We start from the raw sequence: 26064 nt of genomic DNA, 5'->3' as shown, positions 1-26064 counted from the left end.
GTGGGAACTAGGAATGATCTTTGGGAAAAGTGAAGACAGCGTTCTGCTCAAGGAACGGGAACTACCGCTCCCTGTTGCATCAAGTCCATTACTGCCCCCCGCAAAGCTTTTAAGCGATCCGGGGATAGTCGAATGTTTGAAGGGAAGAATCGCACCGGTGGAAGTGATCGAAACTCGATCTTGTATCCCGACCGTATGACCTCGCGAACCCCTTTGTCCAGGATTCTGGAAAGCCATGGATCCGGAAACCGGTGAAGACGTCCCCCCACCCCAGAGATGGGTGGGGGCGCACCTTCAGGCTGTATTGGTCTTATCTTCAGGTTTGGCTGAGTCGGACCTTTGCTTACCCGACCAGCGCCCTTTGAAACCCCCTGCAGGGGCTTTGGAGGGCTTTGCTTTATCGCCCACCCCAGCGGAACGACCAAACTTTTTAGGAGCGGAAAAGGAAGGTCCTCGCCTGTTACGAGGTCCTTTACCCTTAGCAGACTGTGGTAAAAAAGTGCTCTTGCCCCCAGTGAGATCCTTTATAATCTCATCCAAGGTGGCCCCAAACAGGCGATCCCCTTGAAAAGGGAGATTTGTCAAAGCTTTTTTGGAACCTTGATCCGCCGACCAGCACTTTAACCACAACACGCGTCTGAGGACCACTGCTGAAACAGATGCACGCCCTAGCAAGGGAGTGGCGTCACAGATGAACTGTAGCCCTTGTATAATCTGCTCCAGCAAATCTGATACTGCCGGGGGGATACTTCTCCCCTTTAGGTCACGGCGTAACAATTTGGTCCATTCATTTTTTAAGGAGGGATTCCTCAAACGGATAGCGCCTAGCAATGCGTTTGGAAATAGCAGGGGTTCGTTTCGGACGATCCCATTCTTCTTTTATTAGATTACCAAAACATTTAGGCAAGGGAAAAACCTTCGCCATTTTGGTAGGCTTGCTGGTACCAAAGGGAATTTCAGTGTCAGCTACCTCTGCCGGTGTAACCTCAAGACTTAAGGTTTCCCGGACAGACATGACGAGTGCGTCCACTAACGCTTCTTCTTGCGCTATGGCGGAGGCAAAAACGTCCTCCTCACTATCTGAGGAGACCGTACCCGAGACAGTAGCCCCAGAAGAGGGGCCTGCAGCTGCAGTGACAAGCTCAGAATCCGTATCTGAAGTGTCAGATGAAATAGGGGTAGGCGGGGGTCGCTTTCTTGCCCCCCCGTCCCTGACAGGCTACCTCCACCCGGGATACCAAAGACTCCAAAACTGCTGATAATGCATCAATCACAAGTGGGGCACTGGAGGGTCCTGCGGCCACCTCGAGGGGATCAGGTGGGGATACATGTGTGGCAGGGTCCATGATTAATCCCAGACACTTGCCAGCAAACAAAAAATAATTGCAAAGAAAAAAACTTTTTTTTTTTTTTACCTTTTGTAATCCCCCCAGCGCAACAGCGCCCCTCAGTGTTACCTGCTTTGGACCCCACAGAGAGAGAGAGAGAGAGAGAGAGAGAGACCCCAAGGCTCACCACCTGATGCACAGAAGTTTCTATCAACCTGCTCTCAGCGCTCTCTTACAGACCGGAAGTCTTTTGCATCCTTTTCCCGGGTAAAAGGAGGCGGCCCCGCCCCTTTACACGCCTTCCGGCACCTCCCATGCTATTCCTTGAGGTACTGGTCACTTCCAAAATGGCCGCCCCCATGCTGGAGACACGAGGCTACGCCAAGATGGCGGCCCCGCGCGACCTGCGGCCACTGTGGAAAGATGGCTGCGGCCTGTGGAAGGTAGTTTTATCGGCCTGTGCGGCCTGCGGGAGGATGGCGGCCTGCGGGAGGATGGCGGTAGTCCAGGCACAGGCATCGGCCTGTATTGCAACCTTATGTATAAGGTAGGCCTTCTTACATTGCCAGCCACTGACTTCAGTCATGGTCCCTTTATAGTGCCCCTCATACAGTGACTTCCGATAGTCAGCTCCCAAACCAAGCCTTCTGGTTCTTATTCACCAAATCACCCTTAAGAGGGGGATCTGTGACACCGGTTATAGGATAGAGGGGGGATCCAGGATCATGAGGGTCCGATCATCCCAGGGAGGGGCCCGCGTCCACCCACAAACCCATCAGGGGGAAAGGGGGAACATATTACTCACCATACCGGAACAGGCGGGCGCCAACTCCTGACAGAACCCCTCTCCACCGAGGTGGGGGGGCTGTCGACCAATACGGACGCCGCAAATCAGTTTCCAACTGGTCGTCGGCGTCCCGGCGAGACGTTTAACTCGCATGGTCAGTCCCCGTCCAGTGGGACTATGTCGCGGCCGACCCAGCGCGGAGTTAGGGCCTGCACGCGCTTGTAGGCTGACTGGGGTGACCACTGGATCTCAACATCCAGCCCGTCGCCCAGTTTCAGCATACTTGCTTTAAGATCTCACAGGAACAACTGGAGAAAAAAAGCTGCCTAAAAAAATTTTTCTAAAAAATATCTTGCCAGGACCAAAGATCCCAGCAAGGAACTTAGGTCCTTACTCCTGACTAGACAGAAAAAAACTGACATCCTGTAGCAGGGAGAGAGAGGATATACCCTCTGGGACTGCCCCTAAGGTGTGGCCAGAACGTTTTCCTTCTGCCTAGTGTCCTACTCCTGTAGAGGGCAGTATAACCCAATTTGATATTAATCAAGAGGACTGCGTCTGTCAATGAGCGACAGAAAAAAGGTATTTTTTAATAACATTCAATTACAATAGGACTTGTGACGCAATTGTATAAGCTATATTATATTTTTTCTTTATTTGCTTTTTTTCCCCCACGAAAGTGGACTTCCCTTTAAGTGAGATGATCTTTTGTACCAGGTGCTCCTCTGTACACATCCACAAATTTACCATCCAGCAAGCACTTCCTTAGCCGCTATCAGAGAGGAAGCAGCCTAGAAACAGAATAGGGTGCACCCACTCTATACTGTCTGCAAGGATCTGCTTCTTTGACAGAAAACTCATCTTATGGGATATGGGATATCCATCAGATAACAACTGCCCATGTTTTGTATGTTACCAGGGATGGAGATGCTTGCTTTACAGGCTGGTGTCTCACTCAAAGTCTCAATTTGTCTTTACCATCTATATTATAGGGATGGGGGTGTGTGTTTCCCAGCTGACCATTGTTTAGTTTGCACCCTATGGCTATTACATAGCCATCAGTTTTTCATTACCAGTCTTGGATGGGAGCAGGTTGGTTGGGGGGGGGGGGGGGGGGGATTGGGCCAGGAATTGTTTCCCATCCATCCATCAGCATTCGTGTGCTTCCATTGTGGAGACACTCAGGTTGAGTAGTGTTCGGAAGTGTTAGGAATGCAAGATACACAGGGTGCCGTGGTGAGGCCTTGCAGCTTATACATGCATTTGCAAATGTGTGTTAACTAAACCCCTGTTTTTAACCCATTTTGTTAGACAGGTTCATTTGGTTTGTTAGCAGACTGGTGGGTAAGTATATCAAACTAAGGGTCGGCTGGTTTCCACACACCTTCTTTAATCCCCCTTTCTCTTCAGTTTTGTTATATACAGGGATGGAGACGCTAAGCAGTGCTCGCCGGTGTCTCATTTTAAGTCCTAAAACTGCCCATGTTTTGTATGGGATATCCATCAGAACCAATTTTGACTTCTATCAGTCCAGTGCTATCATACACACATCAGGGATCTGGAATATGGTCTACAGTCCCACAGTCTTCCTCCCTGTCAGTCATGGTTGCAACAATCAGTCCCCCAAGGCTGCCCTTCTGGTCTCTGATCCTCTCACCAGCATCACCATGAACAATGTAGGACCAGCACCTCATCCTATTTAATGAAGTGTCTGCTACTACTTCTGCATTGTTCATGATGATGTAAGGCTGTCCACCACTAGAGAACAGAGAAACAGTAAGCTGTGTTAGATAATTCCTTAGATAAACAAGAACTATATTCTTCATCAGTGGGAGGGGGGGGGGGCGGGGTAACTTAAATTTTATTTTTGCCCAGAGTTATGCTTCACATAATTATAATACTTACCAAGACCTTTGATTGCTTTTCTGACAGCATCAGCATCTCTGCCTGCACTGAATCCAGGAAAATCTTTAACAGTGCCTCTGCTGCCAACCTGTGAGAGATCAAACATATCAAGCATAAAAAAAAAGAATTGGGCATAATAACTGAAAATAATTCATAGCAATCAATTAAATGTAAATTCAAATAAAATAATCTTACGTTATGTTGAGTATTAAATGGTCTTGCTTTGTTATTAATCCAGTTTAGCTTAAAGGGCGTACATGTTTAAAAATGTTTTCATTTGAACACAGTAAGTGCTAGTTCACACTGGGGAGAATTCTTTTTTTTATATCCACACAAAAAAATTGGATGCTCGTCTTACCGTAAAATACTTTTCTCTGAAGTTCATTGACAGATGCAGTCTCTGTTCTTCATAACTGTAGGGTTATACTGGCCCCTACAGGAGTAAGACACTAGGCCGAAAAAAAGTTCTGGCTAAGCCTATTGGCAGTCCCAAGGGGTATACCCTCTCTCCCTGCTATAGGATGTCAGTTTTGTATCAAAGCAGTGTCAGAGAAGTAATACCAACCCAACTCAAAATAAAGGCGGGTACTGCGTCCGTCAATGAACTCCAGAGAAAAGGATTTTACGGTAAGACAAAAATCCAATTTTCTCTATCGTTCATTGACATATGCAGTCTATGCAGTCTCTGTTCTTCATAACAGTAGGGAGGTCCCAAAGCAGTGCCATAAAACATAAGGGGTGGGAACAGCAGAAAATAATTCCCCAAGGCTGAACCACAGCCAATCAGGCAACATAGGACTCATCAGAACAAGAAGATGAGACCCACCTGAAAAAAAACCTTAAACACCCTCAACAGAGATTAAGAAACCCCCCTCTAACAGCAGCCTGCAAAACTTTGCAGCCCAAAGAGGCATCTGCGGATGTCAGCAAATCCACCTTATAACATTTTGTGAAGGTATGAACAGACGACCTGGTAGCCGCCTTGCAAACCTGAACCACAGATGCCTGACGGCAAAAGGCCCAGGAAGCACCAAGTGCCTGAGTAGAATGCCCCTCAACAGGGAAAGGAGGAACCTGACCCTTTTTTGAATAAGTCTGCACAACTGTCTGATCCATCTGGAAACAGTCGCAGCAGACGCAGGCAGCCCTTTCTTTGGTCCATCCATGAGTATAAAGAGGGAATCTGACTTTCGAAAAGACTCAGTAGTCGCCAAGTACACCAAATTAAGATCCCAAGGTGGTAAAGGAGGTTGCACCAGAGGAGCCAATTGTCGCACCCCCTGGAAAAAGTTACGCACCAGGGAATGGGTGGCTAATGGCCTCTGGAAGAAAATTGCCAAGGCCAAAACCTGACCCTTGATAGTACTCAAGGCAAATTTTTGAAAGGCTAAAATCCGAGCCACCTAGTAAAAGCGAGGAGGAACCCCAATAGACTCACACCACACAATATACAACTTCCACATACGATGATAGATCCTTCTAGAAGTCGCTTTTCTCGCTTTAAGCAGAGTGGGAATCACTGAAGCAGACAATCCCCTATCCTTCAGCATCTGGCTTTCAACAGCCAAGCCATCAAGCCAGCGACTGTAAAGCAGGATGGAAGATTAGCCCTTGAGACAGCAGATCCTCCCTGAGAGGAAGTCTCAAAAGGAACGTCTGCAACTAGCATGATTAGGTCAGCGTAACAAGCTTGGCGGGGCCAGTCCGGAGCCACAAGGATGACTGGAATGACTTCCACCTCGATCCTGCGAAGAAGTCTTGGCAGCAACTTGAGAGGGGGAAAGGCATACATCAGCTGATACTGACCCCACGGAGCCACCAGCGCATCTGTGGCGTCTGCCAGAGGGTCCCAAGAACAGACCACAAACCTCTGCACTTTCCTGTTGATCCCAGACTCCGACAGATCTACGTCTGGAGTGCCCCAACGAAGGCACAGCTGCTGGAACACCTCCGGATGGAGAGACCATTCTCCTGGAGCCAAGGTCTGACTAAGGTAATCCGCCAGCCAATTTTCCACTCTTGGAAAGTGAACAGCGGATAGAGCTGGAACAAAACGTTCCGCCCAACGAAGAAAGCCCGCCCAACGAAGAAAGCTCGCCACCTCTAAGGCCACTAGGACACTCCTGGTGCCCCCTTGGTGATTGACATAAGCCACAGCCATAGCATTGTCCGATTGAATGCGTACTGGACAGCCCCGAAGGTACTCTGTCCAGGTGGTGAACACTGTCCAATATATTGGAAGGATTTTCCTTGTTTGAGCATCTGGGACCGAAGCCACCATATCAGGGACCCCCTGGTCACCTGGCTCAGCTGGATCCGATTGTCCGGGGAATTTGGATCCTTGTTTCATTTGAGAAGGATTTCCTTTTGGAGTATTCTCGTGTGGAATTGAGCGAAAGGTACAGCCTCAAAGGACGACACCATCAGTTCCAGAACTCTCATACAAGTCCAAAGGGATGACCATTTGCTGGACAGCAGTAGCTGAATTGCAATCTGGAGCTTTTGAAGTTTTTCTGGATGAAGAAACACCCTGGCTGAGGACAAACACAAAGTCAGGCCCAGATAGTCCAGCCTCATGGACCAGTGACGACTGCTGAAGGTTCATAATCCACCCAAACTTCTCCAGAGTTCTCATGGTGATCTCCAAGTTTTTCAACAGCGCCATGGGAGACTCCGCACGGAGAAGCAGATCATCCAGGTAACCCAGGCCCGATATCTACCGCTGGCATAATAAAGCCAGGACAGGAGCCAAACACCTTTGTGAATACCCGAGGCGAGACCAAAGGGTTAACGCCACAAACTGATAGTGATTCTCACCCACGTCAAAACGCAGAAAACGATGTCCTGCACATATTGGGATGTGAAGGTAGGCATCTTTGATGTCTATGGAGGCCATAAAATCCCTGTGTGGGGAAGCCACCACCGTACGAACAGATTCCATCTTGAATATTTGAACTCGCACAAAGCAATTGTGTGCTTTTAGGTCCAGAATTGGACGCACCTTGCCCTCCTTCCTGAGGACCGCAAAAAGGTTTGAGTAAAAACCCTGAAAACGTTCCGAATTCTGAACTATTACTCCTTGTTGTACCAGGTCCTGCACCACCCCAAAAAGAGCCTGCAAGCGATCCGGGGAGTCGCACACTGGAAGGGAAAAACCTTACCGGGGGGACAGATCAAAACTTGATCTTGTAGCTGGACCGTATGACCTTGTGGACCCACTTGTCTTGTAGCTGGGATAGCCACAGGTCCAGAAACTGGGTCCAGAAACTGGCAAAGATGTCCCCCCACCCCAGATACGGGTGAGGGCACACCTTCAGGCCGAAGGGGCCTTATCCGCAGGTCTGGAGAAACCGGACTTCTGTTTTCCAGACCAGGGTCGCTTGGAGCCACCCGGGGAGGCCTCAAAGGACTTTGATCCTTTATCAATTGTCCCTGAGGGACGAAAAAACTTCTTGTGTGCTAAAAAGGAGGGACCCTGCCTACGACGAGGGTCTTTACCCTTGTTAGCCTGTGGGAGAAATGTACTCTGACCTTTGATAATAAGGGTAGCCCCAAACAGGCGATCACTGAAAAGGTAGATCAGTCAAAGCCTTCTTAGAAGTCTGATCCACAGACCAGCAATTTGGCCAAAGTATACGCCAGAGGACCACTGCCGAAACTGACAGTCGGGCCAATAGTGGAGCCACATCCAGCGAGGCATTGCAAACAAAGTGCAGCCCCTGAACTAAATAAGTCTGTCAGCTCCGCAAAGGCAGAGGGAAGTTTTACCCTCTCCAGGTAACGGCGTAGTAACTTAGCCCATTCAGTCAAAGTTTGTGACACAAGGGCAATAGTAAACACCGGTCTGAGCACAGACCCCGCCAGGGAGTACATATTGCGGGCCACAGACTTCGCCTTTCTATCCGCCGGCTTTCTATCCGCCGGATCATCCTCCACTGGGATCATGGTAGCAGTTTTCAGTCAGGAGACAGGAGTGTCCACCGTAAGTGGCACAGTCCACTTTTTAATAAGGGACTCTTCAAAGAGGTAGCACCTAGCAATCCGCTTAGGCAGCCCAGGGGGACGCTTTGGGTGGTTCCACTCTTTTTTGACCATGTTGTCAAAATACTCGGGAAGGGGGAAAACCTTCGCCGCTCTGGATGGCTTGTGAGTCCCAAATGTAACTTGCGCTGCAGTTGCAGCTGCGTCCTACATTTTTAGGGTCTCACACAAAGATACAACCAGTGCGTCCACCAACGCCTTTTCTTGCGTGGTGGCGGAGGGAGAGGTGTCATCCTCACTATCAGAGGAGACAGGGCGCGAGGAGGTAGACCCAGCAGGGAGATCCACGTATGCGGTGGCTGAATCAAATTCAGAATCTGACACATAAGATGAGGCAGGGGTAGGTGGGGGGCGTTTTTTGGCACCTCGCCCTTTACAGGCCACCTGCACCCGGGACACAAAGGATTCCAAGACTGCCAACAGAGCTATCCATGGATAACTGGGATCCGGAGGGCCCTGCGGCCTCCTAGAGGGGGTCAGATAGGGGAAGAATGTTCCGCAGGGTCCATATTGCATCAGGGGAACCCCACAGCAAAAAAAAAAAAAAGTTTTTAAAACGTCTTACCACATTATAGCGCCCCCAAGAGGTCAGGCAGAAGGCACAGAGACCCCCAGCAGAGAGAGAGACCCCCCAGACTCTGCACAGCACGTGTCTGCAGTGATCTCGATCATCAGGGTATAGAGAGGGGTTCCACGACTACAAAAAACGCCTCAAGGGACACCAAGAACGTGGCAGGCATTGAATTCAATGGGGATCCACCGCAAAATGGCCGCTCTAGTATACCAAGATGGCTGCTGATCTTCCTCAGCACATGGGCTATAAGAAAATGGCGGCCTACGGAGCTTCTAGGGGCCCTCGTGGGGACCCCCCAGCCTCCTGGACGGAATCGACAGGAAAAAGGGGCCCTGGAGTGAGAGGTGAAACCCCCCCTGCATAATCGATCGCCCGGCGGCACACCCACCCTTCCCCATCGTCAGCCTGCGCCCAGTCCCAGCCCCCAGGAGTAGCTCCAATCACCCCATAGCCCCAGTAGTGAGGGGGGAGCGGACAGGTAAGGGGGGTGATTGAAAGAACAGAGGGGAACCCAGGAAAGTTAGGGTCCGCCTGTCCCAAGGAACGGCCTGCATTCACCCCAAAACCCACCAGGGGGAGGGGGGGGGACAGTTTACTTACCATACCTGGAACACGAGGCGCCAACTCCTGACAGGACCCCTCTCCACCAAAGTGGGGGGGCTGTCAGCCTTTAGGAATGCTGCCACTCGGGCCTAGACCCGGTCGTATGCGACCTGATGAGACGTTTAACTCACAGGGCCAGTCCCTGTCCAGTGGGACTATGTCGCAGCTGACCTAGCTTGGAGCTGGGGTCTGCGCGCACTCGCTGGCCGGCTGGGGTGAGCACTGGATCTATATATCCAGCTCATCGCCCAGATCCGGCATAGTTGCTTGTAGATCTCACAGAAAAAAAAAAAAAAAATCGGGTGAAAGACTAGCTAGAAAAAACGATCTAGAAAAAACGATCTAGAAAAAAAACTTGCCAGGACCAGAGATCCCACCAAAGGAACTAGGTCCTCACTTCTGACTAGGCAGATTAAAACTGACATCCTATAGCAGTGAGAGAGGGTATACCCCCTGGGACTGCCCATAGGTGTAGCCAAAACTTTTTTCTACCTCGTATTCTACTCCTGTAGGGGACAGTATAACCCTACTGTTATGAAGAACAGAGACTGTGTCCATCAATGAACGATAGAGAAAGTATTAAAGTTTTTTTCATCAGCAACAATAATAATCCATTGCCAGTATTACATAAATCATAAATGAGTGTAAACAAGTTACATCATTAGTATCTCATCATAAACACATACAAAGTAAAAGTTCCCTTGCACCATTCATCCCCCCGCTATTCCTACAGAGATTGGCAAGAACTGTATTGCATACCGAGGAGTGGGACCAGCAGGGCTATCTAGGCATTGAGGCAGACTAGCCTATTCATTGTTAGATCAACCGGGGCAAGCCCCAGGGTATCCAACCAAGGTGCCCACAGCTTTTCAAATTTAGATGTATACCCCCTATGTTGATCAATGACTGACTTTCTCCAGTCTCAACATACTACCCAATGTGTTAATTTATTCTTTCAATGTTGGGGGGTCCTCTGATTTCCAATGTACCATAATCAGATTCCTAGCCTGAAACAGGGCTCTATGTATAGCTTCTATCATACACTTATCCAAATCATAATTACCCAGCTCTCCCAGCAAACACTCCAAAGACACTTGGAACACAGTATTAATTGTTTGTATCACCCTCGCCCAGTAGGGGTGCAGCTTTGGGCAACACCAGAGTAAATGAATTAGGTCTCTATGGTCCCTCCAGCACCTCGCACAAGCAGGGTCAACTGGGAGTCCCATTGTGTGTAATCTATGAGGAGTGTAATATAACCTCAGTGTTATGTACAATTGGGTCAGTCTTTGTGTGACATTTAGTGAGCAGGTACCCACTGTTTGGAAAGCCTCCTCCCATTGTTCAGCATCCATTGAACCTACATCTCTCTCCCATTTTTCCATCACGTTCAGTGGGTGCTGTTTCAAGTATATTTGCAATAGCCTTGTATAACATTGTGAAATGAACCCCTTAGATACTCTAGTGCCCCTTACCAATTTAAAGATTGGGGGTCGGGGACATTATCCATTCAGAAGAGTTACTTTGGGCCTTGACCGTGTGTCGTAACTGTACATATATAAAAAAAAATGCATAGATATTGGCAAGTTATATTTAGCTTGTAATTCAGCAAATGTCAGAAGTTTCCCATTTTGAAAAATGCACTTGAGGTGTGTCACACCATACTCTCTCCACTTGGCCCCCCGACTGCAGCTTAGCAATCTCCAGATATGTATTGTTTAGCCATATAGGGTGGAACTCGGTGTTAACCCTCCGCCCCTAAATATTTGGTTTTATCCCATACCTTTTGGATAAGGTTATATGTAGGGTGAGTTTTACGTGGCTTTCCAAAAGCTTGTGCTTCCAGTGCCGTGGGCACAGGGCCTCTGCGAATCGTATGCCTCATTATCCCCAGGGATGAACTGACCTCTGTGCCATCTATTGTATCCTCCATACCCATTGTCCCTATCAGGTGCTTTAATTGGGCTGCCAAGTAGTACAGCCATGGGTCGAGTAGAGCAAGCCCTCCGTCGCCCTTGGGCCTCTGCAAATGTTCTAATTTAATTCTGGGAGTACCACTTTTCCACATCAGAGTGCGAAAAATAGAAAGTTAGTTATTCTAAAAAATTTTCAAAGGGATTACCATAGGGGTATTGTGTAGCATGTATAGTAGAGTTACAGCATGAGCACCATTTTTAACAGATTCACCCTACACGCCACCGATAAGTACAGAGAATTCATTGTCTTGATCCGGTTTTTGAACCTCTGAAGGAGAGGAATGACATTCAATCTACAGAAATCTCTAATGAGGGAGGGACACCTGCACACCCAGATATTTAAATTGAGTAGTAATGGGAATAGGGCACGAGGGTGCTACAGTCTGAGCCCCATCCCCATCCAACAAAATTAGTGTGGACTTTGCCAATTCCCTCATGATCTCCTCAGGGGTTCTCACCAATGGCCCCTATGGTGGGTGAACCTTGGTGGGAGAAAGCTATCTGCGCCAAAAGGCATCCAGTCTTCTCCCCCTCAAAGAACGCCTGTCTGGAAAACGGGGGGGGGGGGGGGGGAAGATACACACAAGCCAAAATACATTGTAAATGACCAATATGGCAATAGATAAAAACATAATCGGCCCTCCGTGTCAATTTCACTATCAAACTCCTGAAAGTCCACAGCATTATGAACCAAAACACTGACATCTCTGGAATAGGAAGTATGCGTTAAATGATAACCCTTACCCACCCATCTATTTTTTAGGCATTCCAGCGTATCTGACGTAAGGCGAGTTTCCTGAAGACAGATAATGGCATGATGCGGTTTTCTAATACACATGAATACCATAGTACGTTTCAGAGGAGATTGAAGACCCCTAATGTGCCACGAAATTATTGGAACCTTCGCCATAAGAGTTTATAGGGCAGCAGATGCATCAGGGGTATCTGGACACCTTCACCAGTTATACTCCCCATGGATTGTAAAGTAGTCAACAGTTCTGAACAGAAGACAACGACGGCAAGATGCATGTAGGCAGAGATACAACTAGCTGGCAATGGCGAAGTGCAACTGTGAAGCGCAACTGTGCCACTACTAAGTCCAATATTGTAAATACTACTGCGTATTTAAAAAGATACTAAGCATATCATCCAGTTACTTGCTGACCTGTCCGACACATCGGATAGTATATTAGTGACCGCAGATGTAGGATCACTACATACTATCATTAATCATGAGAACGCGTTGTCCTCTGTTAAATGGGCCTTATCTAAATCGGAGCCATCCTCAGGGCATTGCAAATTTTTACTGGAATGCCTGGACTTCTGTTTGCTTAAAAATTATTTCTGGTACGATCGAGAATTTTTTCTGCAGACAAAAAGGAGTTGCTATGGGGGCACGGTTTGCTCCCAGTGTGGCAAATTTATTTATGTCACACTGGGAGGAGGAGGTTATCTTCACAAACTGTCCCCCCCAATTAAGCTGCTACCGCCATTTCATTGATGATCTCCTTCTGATCTGGAAAGGTGATAGGTCTAGCCTGGAGCAGTTTATGCTGAGGTTAGATACCAACAGTAGGAACATCAAACATCAAACTGACATGGAACGTCAGGTACGGATAAGATCGTCTTTTTAGATCTAGAGATCTTTAAGGACGGTGGTGCTCTTAGGACCCGTACCTACTTTAAACCTACGGATCGGAACTCTTACATCTCCAAGAGTAGTTGCCATAACTTATGGTTATGTAATATTCCGAGAGGGCAATTCATGCGTATTAGGCGCAATTGCTCCTCGGAAGAAGATTTCTGTTCCCAGGCACAGGTTCTAGCCACCAGGTTTCTGGATAAGGGATATGATCCCTCTCATATCAACAATGAAATAGCAAAGGTTGGCATGATTGAAAGGGAGACCATATTAGTAGGAACACGTAGGACAGCTCCCAGTAATGAATTCAGTTTAATATTGGACTACAATGTCCAGTATAGAAAATGTGAAAGTATCATTGCTAAATATTGGCCCATATTGAAGCATGATCGGATCTTAGGCCCTGCCCTTTCTGAGCGGTCCAAATTTATCTATAGGAAGGCCCCGTCCCTAAGAGATCATCTGGCCCCAGGGGTAGTGGATCTACCATTGGTTGTGGATAACAGATTATTCCCTTTTCTGAAGGGGTTCTATGCGTGCGACAAGTGTGCTGCATGCAAGAACTCCAAGTTTAACCTAAAAAAGAGAAGGGAATTCACTGCCACTGCCACACGAGAGGTTCACCCGATTAAAGATTTCATAACCTGCACCACACGGGGCGTAGTTTATATGCTCGAGTGTGGTTGCAGGTTACAATACGTCGGGAGAACCACTAGAGCACTCCATGTGCGTGTTGGGGAGCATATCAGCAAGATTAGGCAGGGCAAGGTTAACCATAGTGTCCTTAGACATTTCAAGAAATGTCATCAGCGTGACCCTACAGGATTAAAATTCTGGGGCTTAGAAAAAACAGCACATCACTGGGGGGTGGCAATTTTGTGTGTAAGTTAAGTCGTAGGGAGTCCTACTGGATCTACCGCACAAATGTATTGGCACCTGGGGGACTGAATGAAGATTTTGATTTAAATTGTTTTATTTCTAATAGGTAATTTCAGTTCTTCCCTTTTTTTGTTAATTTTTGTTAGTCTTATGTTATTTATGTTTGTTTTGCTTATTTTATTGTCTAATTCGGAATGCCGCGGTGTACGTCATACTCTGTTTTTATATGTGCCTTACATTAATTATTTTCTAAATAATATGAGAGTATTTTGCTAATAAACTGAGGATGTCCTGCTTCTGGTAAGCGGATATTATATATGTAGCAATCCTCTCATTAAGGCATAGGTTTTAATTATATTATATATATTTCTATATATTTTTAATTTCATTTTACATGTTCCTCTGGGGTTAATCCGTGTAGAAATCCCCTTTTACATGTAATAGCAGGCCTGTATGTCCTCTTCCGGTGTCCGTAGGAAGCAGGGCGGGTTCCCGGCAGCAAGGAGGGGCAATGGTGTTGTTCCTTCTCTTCCTGGTATGCAGATACAGCGTCCGGTTGCTAGGAGATGATCTATATAGAGAGTGGGTGCGATGCGTCTCCTTACCCCGCTGACAAAGTCACGTCCACTGACGTAACGCGTACGGGGGGGAGGAGTCTGACGTCATCCATGGCACCCCGATGTCCGGACTATTGCTTCATGCCTGCATTTGAGCACTGTGTCAGTGCCTTTTATGCAAGTGTTATTTTAGGTCTTTTACAATAAATACATCATGACAGAGAGCATTAGATCCTGTTTATTATATCTTTTAGGATGGTATATCTGCTATGAGTCTGCGATTCAAAAGTCTTGAGAAGAATGCTGTTCCCATTGGCTGTCCACCATGATTATTTAGGGCGCAGTGACCCCTAGTGGTCAAATGCTGGAGGTGAGAGGCTGTAATACTCTTTGGTGAAGGAATCACGGCTGAGTGGTGTTTTATACCTACCTTTCCTGCACTGGAGACTTGCCAATTGTTGTGGACTATATGGACTCTCAATATATATCATGCCTTAATGCACTTTATCAATTTTAGCGCTGCACTTTCTGTATTTGTTTGATTAGGTTATAGGTGTTGTTAGGTTTGACCTATCCCGGTGTCCAGCTGCTTTTCACCCCATATGATTGTAGCGCTGAATAATTTACCTTTTATACCACTATTGTAATAAGGAAACTTTTGTAGAATATGAGCAGTATTTGGAACCAGTAACACATGAACGGCCCCACTTAACGTGGGAGAGACTGCCAACAGAGCAGCTCTAAAGTCTTAATTAGTGTCAAATCATGTGAACATGAGCTATCATCAGATGATGTGTATTCCACCAACAGTAGAAAACTTTCCTGTGTAGCTCGCCTCTTGTCTTGCAATATATTGTCCCCCAGACAGAGAACTGTAAAACCTTACTAGGATGAGAGCATGAACCACTGATGATAGGTAGTACCCATTCAACATACCATTCAAAAATATTAGGTTTGTCTCCCTCCACTTCACCTACGCGCCAAATGATTTGTTCATTCCAGTCCAGTCAAGGTGCCGCGTCTCTCGAGGATTTGAAGAATTGCACCTGGCCCCTGGCTGTGACCCTAAGCTTTGCGGGGTACAGCATAGCATACGGCAGCTGCAGGATTCTCAAACGTCTCTTAACAGTGAATTTAGCTCTACGCTTTTGGACCTTTGCAGAGAAGTCCAGATAAAAGGATACCATGGTACCATTATATTGGACAGTACCCCTCTCTCGCGCCTGTATTAGTACTGCTTCACGGTCACTGTAGTGTAGAATTCTTGCCAGCATAGACCTGGCGGGGGCCTCCTGGAGGAGGGGGGCGAGGTGGTACTCTGAGCTCTCTTCACTGCAAAAAGGTAGAAGGTCTCGCTACCAAACCCCTCCATGAGCCATTTCTCTACAAACGCAGTGGGATCCCTCCCCTCAGCCCTCTCAGGCAGGCCCACTATGAGCATGTTATTTCTGCTGAGGTGGTTTTCCATATCCTCAGCTCTATCATGGGGCTCTTTTGCCAACTGGTAAGCAGATTTAGTGTCCTGAGAGATAATAGGTAACTGGTCCTCAATGTCACTGACACGACTTTCTACCCCAGTAGTTCTCTCCTGGATCTTCTGTAAATCCTGGTGCAGTAGGGAGACATCTTCCCTTAGTCCCCAAACTGATTTTTAAATAGGTTAATGGATGCGGTGCAGTTATTTACAGCCTTCAGGATATCTGCCAGTGTCGGTTGATCCTGTTCTGTCCTCTCACTATCCTGGATGGATGAGGATTGTGTTTCCATAGGCAGGGAGTCAAAGCCTTGTGCAACTATGGGGGTCTTATCATTTTCCCACCTCCCTGTGGCAGAGGATCCCCTGAGGCCTACATCCGGTCTGTCCCCTGGGTCCCCAAAAGCATCTGGGTAAAATAAAGCATGTCCCTGGGGGGGGGAACCTTACCCTGGCTCCTCTGAGATGTCTGCTGCTTCATGCCAGCCTCCTTCCCCCTCTCCGTGCCACGCGGAGTCCCCTCCTGCAAGGCCACACCGGCGCCTTCTTGGCCGTCGGGCACCCGGTGCTTCTCCTTGCCCTTTCCGTGTCATCCCTTTGGGTTCAGATGGCCAGCGATGGCAATGTGGACCAGATTAAAGCCGGTTTGCAGGCTGGGGGAGGATCGCTGAAAGGATCAGATGCAGGAGCTGTGAGAGATGCGTCCTCTCACATGCCGCTCTTGGCCATGCTCACACTGGTGAGAATTCTGATGCGACAGAATCACATGACAAGGGGAAAAAAAAAAAAAAAAAACATTGTTTTCAATGTTGCCCGTTCACATTAATGCGATTCTGTGCGATGCGATTTTGGAAATGTTTTCCTGTGCTACTGAAAATAGTGTTAACCGAGCCCAAGGGTGAAACAAAGGGGTTGATTCACTAAAACTGTAGGGTGCAGGTTTTTTTTTTTTTGTCAAAGCCTAATTAAACAAGCTGAAGTTAGAATTTGATTGGCTACTTCAAGGTGCATTTTTCGAAGAGCAGAAGTAGGCATGAGTCAAACACATTTTCTACTCTGTAATGTGCCTACTAATAAAGTTTTGACTCACCTTTACCTAACAGTCCTTTGGAGGTGCTGCAAAATATTTTCACTATATAGTTTTTCCACCATTTATAGACAATTGAAAGCATATAAGCATATAGTACTTAAAGAGGTTGTAAACCTCCAAATCTTTTTTTTGAAAAATAAAAAAACACCTGAAAGACAAACACATAATGAGCTAGTATGCATCGCATACTAGCTCATTATGAAATACTTACCTTAAAACGAAGCCCCGAAGTGCCGACCGCTCACCTCTCTCAGAGGCAACATGTTCTGTCGCCCTTCTTCCGGGTTTGTGGCATCCGGCCATCTGATTGGCTGGAGCCGCGATTACGTCATTCCCGCGCATGTGCGCAGGAGCCGACGGTCACGGCACGGGGCTCTGAAGGAACGGCACCAGCGGCCATTCCTTCAAAACGCATGCGCCAGTGATGTCACTGGCTGCATTTAAGGTAAATTATCTCCTAAACGGTACATGATTAGGAGATATTTACAGTACCTATAGGTAAGCCTTATCATAGGCTTACCTAGAGGTACAATTTGCAGAGGAGGGTTTACTACCTAGTTATTAGATTTATTTAAAATATATATCCAGCTGAAACTATTTCTTTGTTTTGGATTGAGTGGGGAAGAGTTTGAACCACTGTCAGATTTTTTTTGCCAGGTTAGAGAGATTTTTCCTCACTTCCCTGTTCTTCTGACAATCTTTTTGAGTAGATTGGGGGGGGGGGGGGGGGGCTAAAAACCCTGTCAGAGCCTGTCTATGTCCGTCTTGAAGATTTCCCTCTCTTCCTGTCTTGCAAGATTGTTGTCAGCAGGACAGGAAATGAGGGTAAATCTCTCAACCAGAAACCAGGAAAAAAAACCTGCCAGTATAGTTCTAATCCTTCTCCATGCTATCCAAAACTAGAAGTAAAAGTAAAAGAAAAAGAAAAAAAAAAAAAAAAAAAGGTTTTGGCTTAACATACACTTTAAACGTATGGTCCTTTTTGCACTTTTTCTAATGCTTGAATACGACATAGTTTTATTTAAGATTCTCCTTTAACGTCTGAGTCACTAGAGATCATATTGTCATAGTATCCACCCATCACAAATGCTTCTGTGCCAGTGTTAATTACTGCCACAATAAAAAGCTGCCTTACCACAAACCAGTGGAGCCGCATATTTCCTCCTACACCGTTTCAACAAATTCTGGACTGAGAAATGGATTTACTGTAGGTTACTGTAGTTACTACATAGCCTGTGAACATGCCCTCTATATCAGGAAGTTTTCACAAAAGATTTTCCATATGGTCACATTCCAGGCTTTCCCCCACCACCTCATTACATTGTACACTGCAATGAGCTATTGTCCTGTTCTCCAGGGCTTTGGCCAGAATACTGGCTGAATTATAGCTCACAGAATTTGTAACATCATCATAAGCCACAGCAACTAGCCACATTATAGGAAATATATTGTTTTTGTAAAGGAAAATATATATTTATTTTATCAAGCAAGTGACAAATACTATAATTTTCTTAGTACAACCGGTACCACAAACTTATTTTGTAAGGGTTAGGGAGAGTTTGAACCATTGCAGATATGCCTTATTTCTCACAAAGAAATGTCCCGAGGATGTTCCTTGCATAGACAAAATACATAGGGAGGGGGTTAGCAGCCTATGACATCACACCCGCTGGTGTACCACAGCGTGGTGCCTGAGATCTTTTGTTACCCTGAGATGCTTGGGAGCATATTTGCATGAAATAATTTGGTGTTTTTGGCAATATTACTCTAGGGCCCTCTGTATTTTCCTTTGAATTGTACTGCAGAGAATTGAGCTTTCCGGACAGCCAGCAGAGGACCTGGTATGCGTGAAGGTTGTTACCATGCCCTGGTTTATCATATTTGGTGTATCCTGCTCTAGTGATCTCTTATTATCTGGAGATCCTGGTTATCCAGGAAAGGAATTCATATATCTATCTATGTCCAAGGTGGTTGTGACAAAAACACGTGGAACTGTGGCATTCCATTTTCACCCAAGATTCTACACCGTCCCCCTAGTGGAGACCTGAAATATTATTTTGGGAGTGGACTTTCATTTTCAAACAAGGTTATTTATATTGGCCCCCTAGGAAAGCCCTGTATATCCCGTTGGCAGTGGACTTTCATTTCTGTTATATCAATGTTTGACTTATATTGACTATGCCTTTATTTTTCCACTTTCTTGGTAGTTTTATTGATGCAGATATTTGTATCACTTTGTTTGCTCTTATTTGATTTTTATGGTCAGAGGTTTTGGGCACTCTTTATTATTTTGGAACAGTGTGCAGCATTCTGCTCTAGCACCGAATGCATAATTATTTGGTGGTTTATTAATATTGTAGAAATGTTTTGAGATAGAGTTCCAGTTAAAAAAAAAAAAAAAGTGCAATGCTGGTTAGTCTAATGATCCAAAATATTTACTCATAATTCCCTTATAATTGGTATAGAGCAGTTGCTTTGGATCACAGCACTTTCACATTGCCCCATTCCGTTTTAAATAGCCTTGTGGAGGACTAGAAGTACAGGGACCGTGTCTTTGAATAGTAACATGAATATTATGAATGTTGGTTGCTAGAAACTGGAAAAACTAGCTCTACTGCAATATATGTACAGCTGCACATTCATACCATAAAAAGCCTAACATTTTACAACTATTTAACTCTCCATGGTTGTCACTTTAATAGCAACAACGTTATTGATAAAATAATTCAGATCCGTCTTATAAACCACACTATGAAGGAAAGAGCCAAAATAAGCATGTACATCCGGGATTGTGGCTGCTTTATTACACACAAACATTTCATGTGGATCTCAAGGTCATTTATAGCACACCTAATACCAGTACATTTACAAAATCAAGCTGCATCTGCACCACATTTAAAATGTACATAAACCCAATCCCTAAAGTATCAGCTTTAAAATGGCAACTAGCAAATGTGTGCCTGGTCCAGAACAGGAAAAATTGGGGCTATAAAAACGATGCTAAAGAAGTGCCTTAGCAAGCAGACAGCATGTACAGGAAAGGAATGTTAAGGCAATGACAGCAGGCAGTATATGTGGGAAAGGAGTGTGGAAGGCATGACAGCTGGACATAGGTGTGGGAGAAATGTGCTGGGGGATGAGACAGTGGGCAATATACACAGGAGAGGTGTGTGGAGGGTATAACAGGCAGTATGTGAAGGAGAGGAATGGTGATTGTATGACAGGAGGCAACACGTGCAGAAAGAGTGTGGTGTGTATGACAGCAGGCATCATGTGCAGAAGATATTATGGGGAGAATTCGGTGCAGAAAAAAAGAGTGCATGGGGTAATCTGTGCAGGAGTGGAGTGTTGAGGGTAGGAGAGGACAGTGTGTGTAGGAGAGGAGTGCTGTGACTATGACAGTGCATAGAATATGTAGTATAGGAGTCCATAGGGTGTGATAGGAGGCAGTATGTGCAAGAGAGAATTGTGGAATAGTGTGCGAAAGAATTGTGTGAAAATTGGGACAGTGGGCAGAATAAAGCTTTTTTTGGCTATACTTCTCCTGGGGATCACAGGAATGCAGTTTCATTCTGCACTTGAATGTGACCCATTTTCAGCTTTAGCCCGCTTTCGGCTGTCACGGAACCAGTCCAGGCTTGAGAAAGATCCTGACTTTACAAATCGGGATCCACCCACATGCCTGGACAGAAGCGGGCTCAACCTCTCAGGGAGCCGGTGGGAGACTGCCCCCTCCACAGCTCAGTGTTTCAGTGAGTGCAGGAGAGGCAGAGCAGAGAGCCACTGACTTGACAGTCACTGGCTCAGCACCCGCATGCAAGTCCGGAGGAATGACCATCTCCTGTATAGCAGGAGACGAATTGCAGCCTGCAGTTTCTGGAGTTTATCCAGAGGAAGGGTCACTCTGGCTAAGGCCAAGTCCAGAGTCAGGCCCAGATAGTCCAGCTTTGTGGACAGAACTAGAGCAGACTTCAGAAAATTCAGAATCCAGCCGAACTCCCTCAGAGTTCGTATGGTGATCTCCAGGTTTTCCACCAGAGCAGTAGGAGACTCCGGTCGCAGAAGGAGGTCTTCCAAGTAGCCCAGTACCGTGATCCCCGCTGGCATAACAATGCTAGCACCGGGCCCAACACTTTTGTGAAGACTCGAGGAGTGGAGGCAAGTCCAAAGGGTAACACCACAAACTGATAATGCTCCTCTCCCACGGCAAAGCGGAGGAAGCACTGGTGACCAGCACATATTGGAATGTGAAGGTAAGTGTCCTTGATGTTGATAGAGGCAAGAAAATGCCCCTGATGCAGGGATGCCACCATTGTGCGAATGGACTCCATTCTGAACTTCTGCATCCGCACAAAGCAGTTCAGTGCCTTGAAGTCCAGAATTGGGTGCACCGGGAAAATCACCCCTTTAAGGAACAGATCTTGCACCGCCTCAAAAAGACCCTGTAAGCAGTCTGTTGACTGGCGCAAGCTGGAACGAAAGAACCTTTCGAGGGTAAGAACGAAACTCGAACTTGTAGCGGGACTGTATGACATTGTGGACCCACTTGTCTTGTACCAGAGAAGTCCACAGATCCAGAAACCAGCGAAGATATCCACCCCAGATACGGGTAAGGATGCACCTTCATGCTGAAGGAGTCTTATCTGCGGGTCTGGAAAAGCCCACTCCCGACTAGCCAAACCAAGTTCGCTTGGATCCACCAGAGGAGGCCCTGAAAGGTTTTGATTCCTTGTTAATCGCCCCTGAGGGACAAAAAAACTTCTTATGATTGGAGAAAGATGGCCCACATCTATGATGAGGGTCCTTTCCCTAACTAGCCTGTGGAAGAAAGGTACTCTCCCCCCCCCCCCCGTGAGACCTTTAATGATGTCATGCAGAATAGCTCCAAACAGGCGATCTCCTTGAAAGGGGAGATCAGTCGTGGCCTTTTTAGAAGTCTAACAACTAGAGGAGCCACATCCAAAGAGGCATCACAGATAAATTGCAGCCCCTGGTCTGCCAGCTCAGCAAAGGCAGGGGGCAAAGGCGGAGGAGCTGCTCCCCCTCCAGGTCATGGCGTAGAAGCTTAGCCCACTCGGTCAGAGTTTGTGACACCAGGGCAATGGTGAATACTGGCCTCAGTGTCAAACCAGCCACAGTGTACATATTGCGGGCCACAGCCTCCGCCTTCCTGTCACTCGGGTCCAAAAAAGGCCCGGAGACTCTTCAACCGGAATCATGGTTGCCTTGTTCAACATGGAAACCGGAGGGACCACCACTGGTGGAACAGTCCACTTTTTAAGAAGGGACTGCTCTTAGGGATACCGCATAGCAAATTGCTCAGGGACCACAAGGGGAAGTTTTGGTTGTTCCCACTTTTTAGCGACAATTCTGTAAAAATAGGAGGGGAAAGGAAACACCTTTGCCGATTTTGATGGCTTATGAGTGCCAAAAGGAACTGACGCCTCCGTCACAGCTGTGTCTTCCATCTTTAAAGTCTCACGCACAGATACAATCAGTGCATCCACCAGCGCCTTTTCATGCACAGCTACAGGAGTGGGGGAATCATCCTCATTATATACCCAGGTGACCCACGTCCGCAGTGGCCGAATCAGATTGAGGATCTGAGGAGACAGATGAGGCAGGGGTTCGGCTTTTTGCCATCCTGTTGCCCAAAAACCACCTCCATCCAGGACACAAAGGACTCCAGGACTGCCGTCAGTGCATCAATGGATGCTTGGGACCCAGAGGGCCCCACAGCCTCTGAGAGGGGATCAGGTGGGGAAATGCTCCATGAGTGAATAGGGGGAACCCCACAAAAAAAAAAAAAGGTATAAAAAAAAAAAAAAAAAAAAACAAACACTGCTAAGGGACACACCCACCGCTTCAGCAGCACCCCTCGGTCGCCAGTAATAAAACATCAATCGATCCTCCTCAGAGAGGGCGAGGACCCCACCAGACTCACTACCCAGCAGACACAGGCACCTGCAGCCACCACGATCATCAGCACTTCACGTGCAGCGATCAGGAAGTGGAAAGATCCAGGAGTCCGCACCAGGAGATGAGGAGGGGCTCCCACTGCCGAAATCGGCACCCAGAGGGCTCCACTGTCATGGCCACCGCTATTTACAATGGCAAAACTGACCATCTCGCCTTCCTCTCCCATCGCCAGCACAGAATCCCACCCCCCACCCCAGGAGTTGGACAAAACCACCCCATAGCCCCAACATAGCGAAAGGAGGGGGGAGGGGGGGCAGATAGAGGGGGGTGAGATGGCCCACAGGGACCACAAGACCGATAAGGGGGGTGCCCAACGGGAAGGAGGGGAACCCTGGGTCAGACCGTCCCATGGAGGGACCCACGTCCACACCAAAACCCTCCAGGGAAAGAGGGGGGGGGGGGTTTGAGTGACTTACCATACCAGGGACCAGGCGGGCCCTGCTTCAGACGGAATCTCCTCTCTATGGAAACGGGGAGGCTGTTGGCCAGGAGGAACGCTGCGACTCAGGCCGAGACCCGGTCGTATGCGACCTCACAAAGTTTTTAACTCGCAGGCCAACCCCCGTCCAGTGATGCTATGTTGCGGCCAACCTAGCGCAAAGCTGAGGTCTGCCAGCGCGCTGGCCAGACTGGGGTGACCACTGGATCAGAATTATCCAGCCCGGCAGTTGATTGTAGATCTCGAAGGAGAAAAAATTTCTATCTAAAAAGAAAAAAAATTGCCAGGACCAGAGATCCCAGCAAGGAACTAGGTCCTTACTCCTGACTAAGCAGAAAAACCTATAGCAGAGGGAGTATAACCCCTGGGACTGCCCATAGGCGTAGCCAGACTTTTTTTCTGCCTAGTGTCCTACTCCTGTAGGGGGCAATATAACCCAATGGTTAAGAAGATCTCTCAATGAACGAAAAATAAAGAAAAAAAATGCAAATTTGTTTACTTGCAAAAAACGTGCATTTATTTTTTCTTCTAAACAGTGAACTTATCCTTTAATAGCTTCTTTTATCTTAATAAATGTGAAATGTTTGTACAACTACATGGTCTAGTCTCCAGTTTCTAAAAATTATGTGTCTAAACGTCTCCACTCTCCTGACAGGATGCTATGTGCTGTACACAGCTTGACTAAGCAATATTTCAACACTTCACTTATTTTTGCACAGATCATCAACCCATCTACTTTAAAAGCAAACTTTCTTTGGCAAACATTTTAGATCTAGATACAATGGGTCTTTATTTAGACAAAAATTATCTCCTCCAAGGCATTCATTACACTTAGAATTGTTCTTTCTTTCTGCATTATAATAAAACATACTGATGCCAACACTCACACACAACATTGGGCTTACAGATAGTTTGTTTTAGGGTTAGAACTGTGAATGTCTGTATCCCAACCATGTTACTTTCACTTGCTGCGAAGTGACAGGTATCATCATTTCAGAAAGTGAAGGTAAATGTCCACACAATAACATTCTGTAGATAAAAAAAAAAAAAAAAGTTCGAACAGCTGGGGTTATCCTTAAGAGTTTATTAGTCTACCTTTACATAGTACCTATGATTTCTACACAATTGGGACATAATCTACTGGAGATAACTAAGGAAGACCACTATTTGGATAAAAGGTATACCACTTGGAAGGGACACTGATACTGGTGCCAGCCTTTCATGGAGACACATACAGCTGTAGACCTTAACCATTCCTGTGTAAGCCCCATTCCTGTGTAAGACAGGTCAAATCGCAGCCTATTGCCGGCAATGAGAGAGTCCCAATCTTTGCGGTGCTACACCAATTTCCAAAAGTAGTTCCTGCACTACTTTTGGTGACTTCGGGCGCAATTTCAATAGACATCTGTGCATGAAGCTTCACAGATGTCTTTGAAGTCACCCCCAAAAGTCGGACTGAAATGTGGATTTGTAATTGTTCAGATGAACCGCGTTTAGTGTGAACGAGGGCTAAATAGGAGCTGGAGCAAGAGATCTTCGGTGCTCTTCTCTTTTCCCTGAATCTTCAAATTGCGGGAACTAAGTGTTCTTATATACAATGCAGGACCATTGGTCCTGCATTATACTTGAGGTGACCACTGTACTGAGTGGTCACACAGATGAAGAGACTGGTCACACAGATGAAGGGAGCGTGGCAAGGTAAGGAATAATGTAGGTACTACACCTTATTCCTCAACCCTTAGACAGAATTAGCATTTACCCTTGCAGTGTGGGGAGGCCCCAGTACAAGGGTCATTTTGTTTCTGGTGCCTAAAAGCGGACTTAAAAATTGATGCAGGCATAGGTTTACTAGTTTTGCGATTCGCACACATCTGCCACATTGCATAGTCAGGCTCCTAACACCCCCAATTTCCTGGTTCAGCCTAGCATCTACCTGTGTCATGTTGAGACTTGGAGCTTGCAAAGGGGTAATGCAATGTAACAGCTTCTTGAATTACATGCTTACCATACCAGGTCAATCTTATGTCTTTAGGTGCCACATTGTGCAGCAGGGGTTAAAAAAAAAAAAAGGAAAGGTAGTAGTGTGCAGCTAGTGTGACAGCCTTTAAAGTGAACCTAATGTTTGCCAACATTTGGAAAAAAAAAATATTTAGCATTGAGTGTGCTTTCGTGTACATAGAAAGTTCTGAATGACTTTTCCCAAAGTTACAGTAATTAACTGTCAAGTAGAGAATTTTCCAGAAATTGTATTTATCATAGTAATGAATATGGTTTACATTATTCTTGAGTTTTACATACATTTTCATGAGTACATTGCAATACCCACTTGCCCATCACCTACTAAGGGAACATATCAGGGTAGAACGCACAGTCTTTAGTGCCAAATCTGAAGACTGGAAAAATTGGTGTTGATAACATGGTTCACTGATGCATAAAATTAGGACGTTACTGTTTGTAGGTCTTTACAAATCAGGAAGCCAGATTAAAAATTAAACTGTACATACCCACACGGATGCCATTTTGAAGTAAGATTAACCTATTGAAAAAAAATAAAAAAAACAAGAGCTGTAATAATAACTTTACATTCATCAAGTCTAATATATTGCATGCAGTAACTAAAATGTGATCAGTTGCTTATTTTCCGTACAATACAACAGAAATAGGCTTCTATATGCAGAAGGGTAAAAAAGGCATTTGAACCATAATCACCAGGTCTGGGTATCCCAAAAGACTCATTCTCACCTGAGGCTGCTTGTGAGCTGCATTGTTCTGCCCCATGCATAACTGTGG

At 46.4% G+C, this 26064-nt stretch overlaps 1 protein-coding gene across 1 annotated transcript in view; it reads right to left on the bottom strand.

Annotated features, from left to right (window-relative positions):
* Positions 1 to 25823, bottom strand: part of ANXA3 (annexin A3) — a 93109-nt gene extending 67286 nt beyond the window's left edge. The window contains exons 1-2 of the mRNA XM_082248013.1: positions 25779 to 25823; positions 4021 to 4108 (exon numbers count right to left, since the gene is read on the bottom strand). Coding sequence (XP_082104139.1) covers positions 4021 to 4108; positions 25779 to 25793 — 103 coding nt within the window. The 5' untranslated portion in view covers positions 25794 to 25823. The remainder of the gene's footprint in view (positions 1 to 4020; positions 4109 to 25778) is intronic.
* Between the last annotated feature and the right edge of the window lie 241 nt (positions 25824 to 26064).

Source organism: Pelophylax lessonae (assembly GCF_965119305.1).
Source record: "Pelophylax lessonae genome assembly, chromosome: 1".
NCBI lineage: Eukaryota > Metazoa > Chordata > Amphibia > Anura > Ranidae > Pelophylax > Pelophylax lessonae.
The sequence above is the reverse complement of the archived record's forward strand: the minus strand, read 5'-3'. Positions and strand labels throughout refer to the sequence as shown.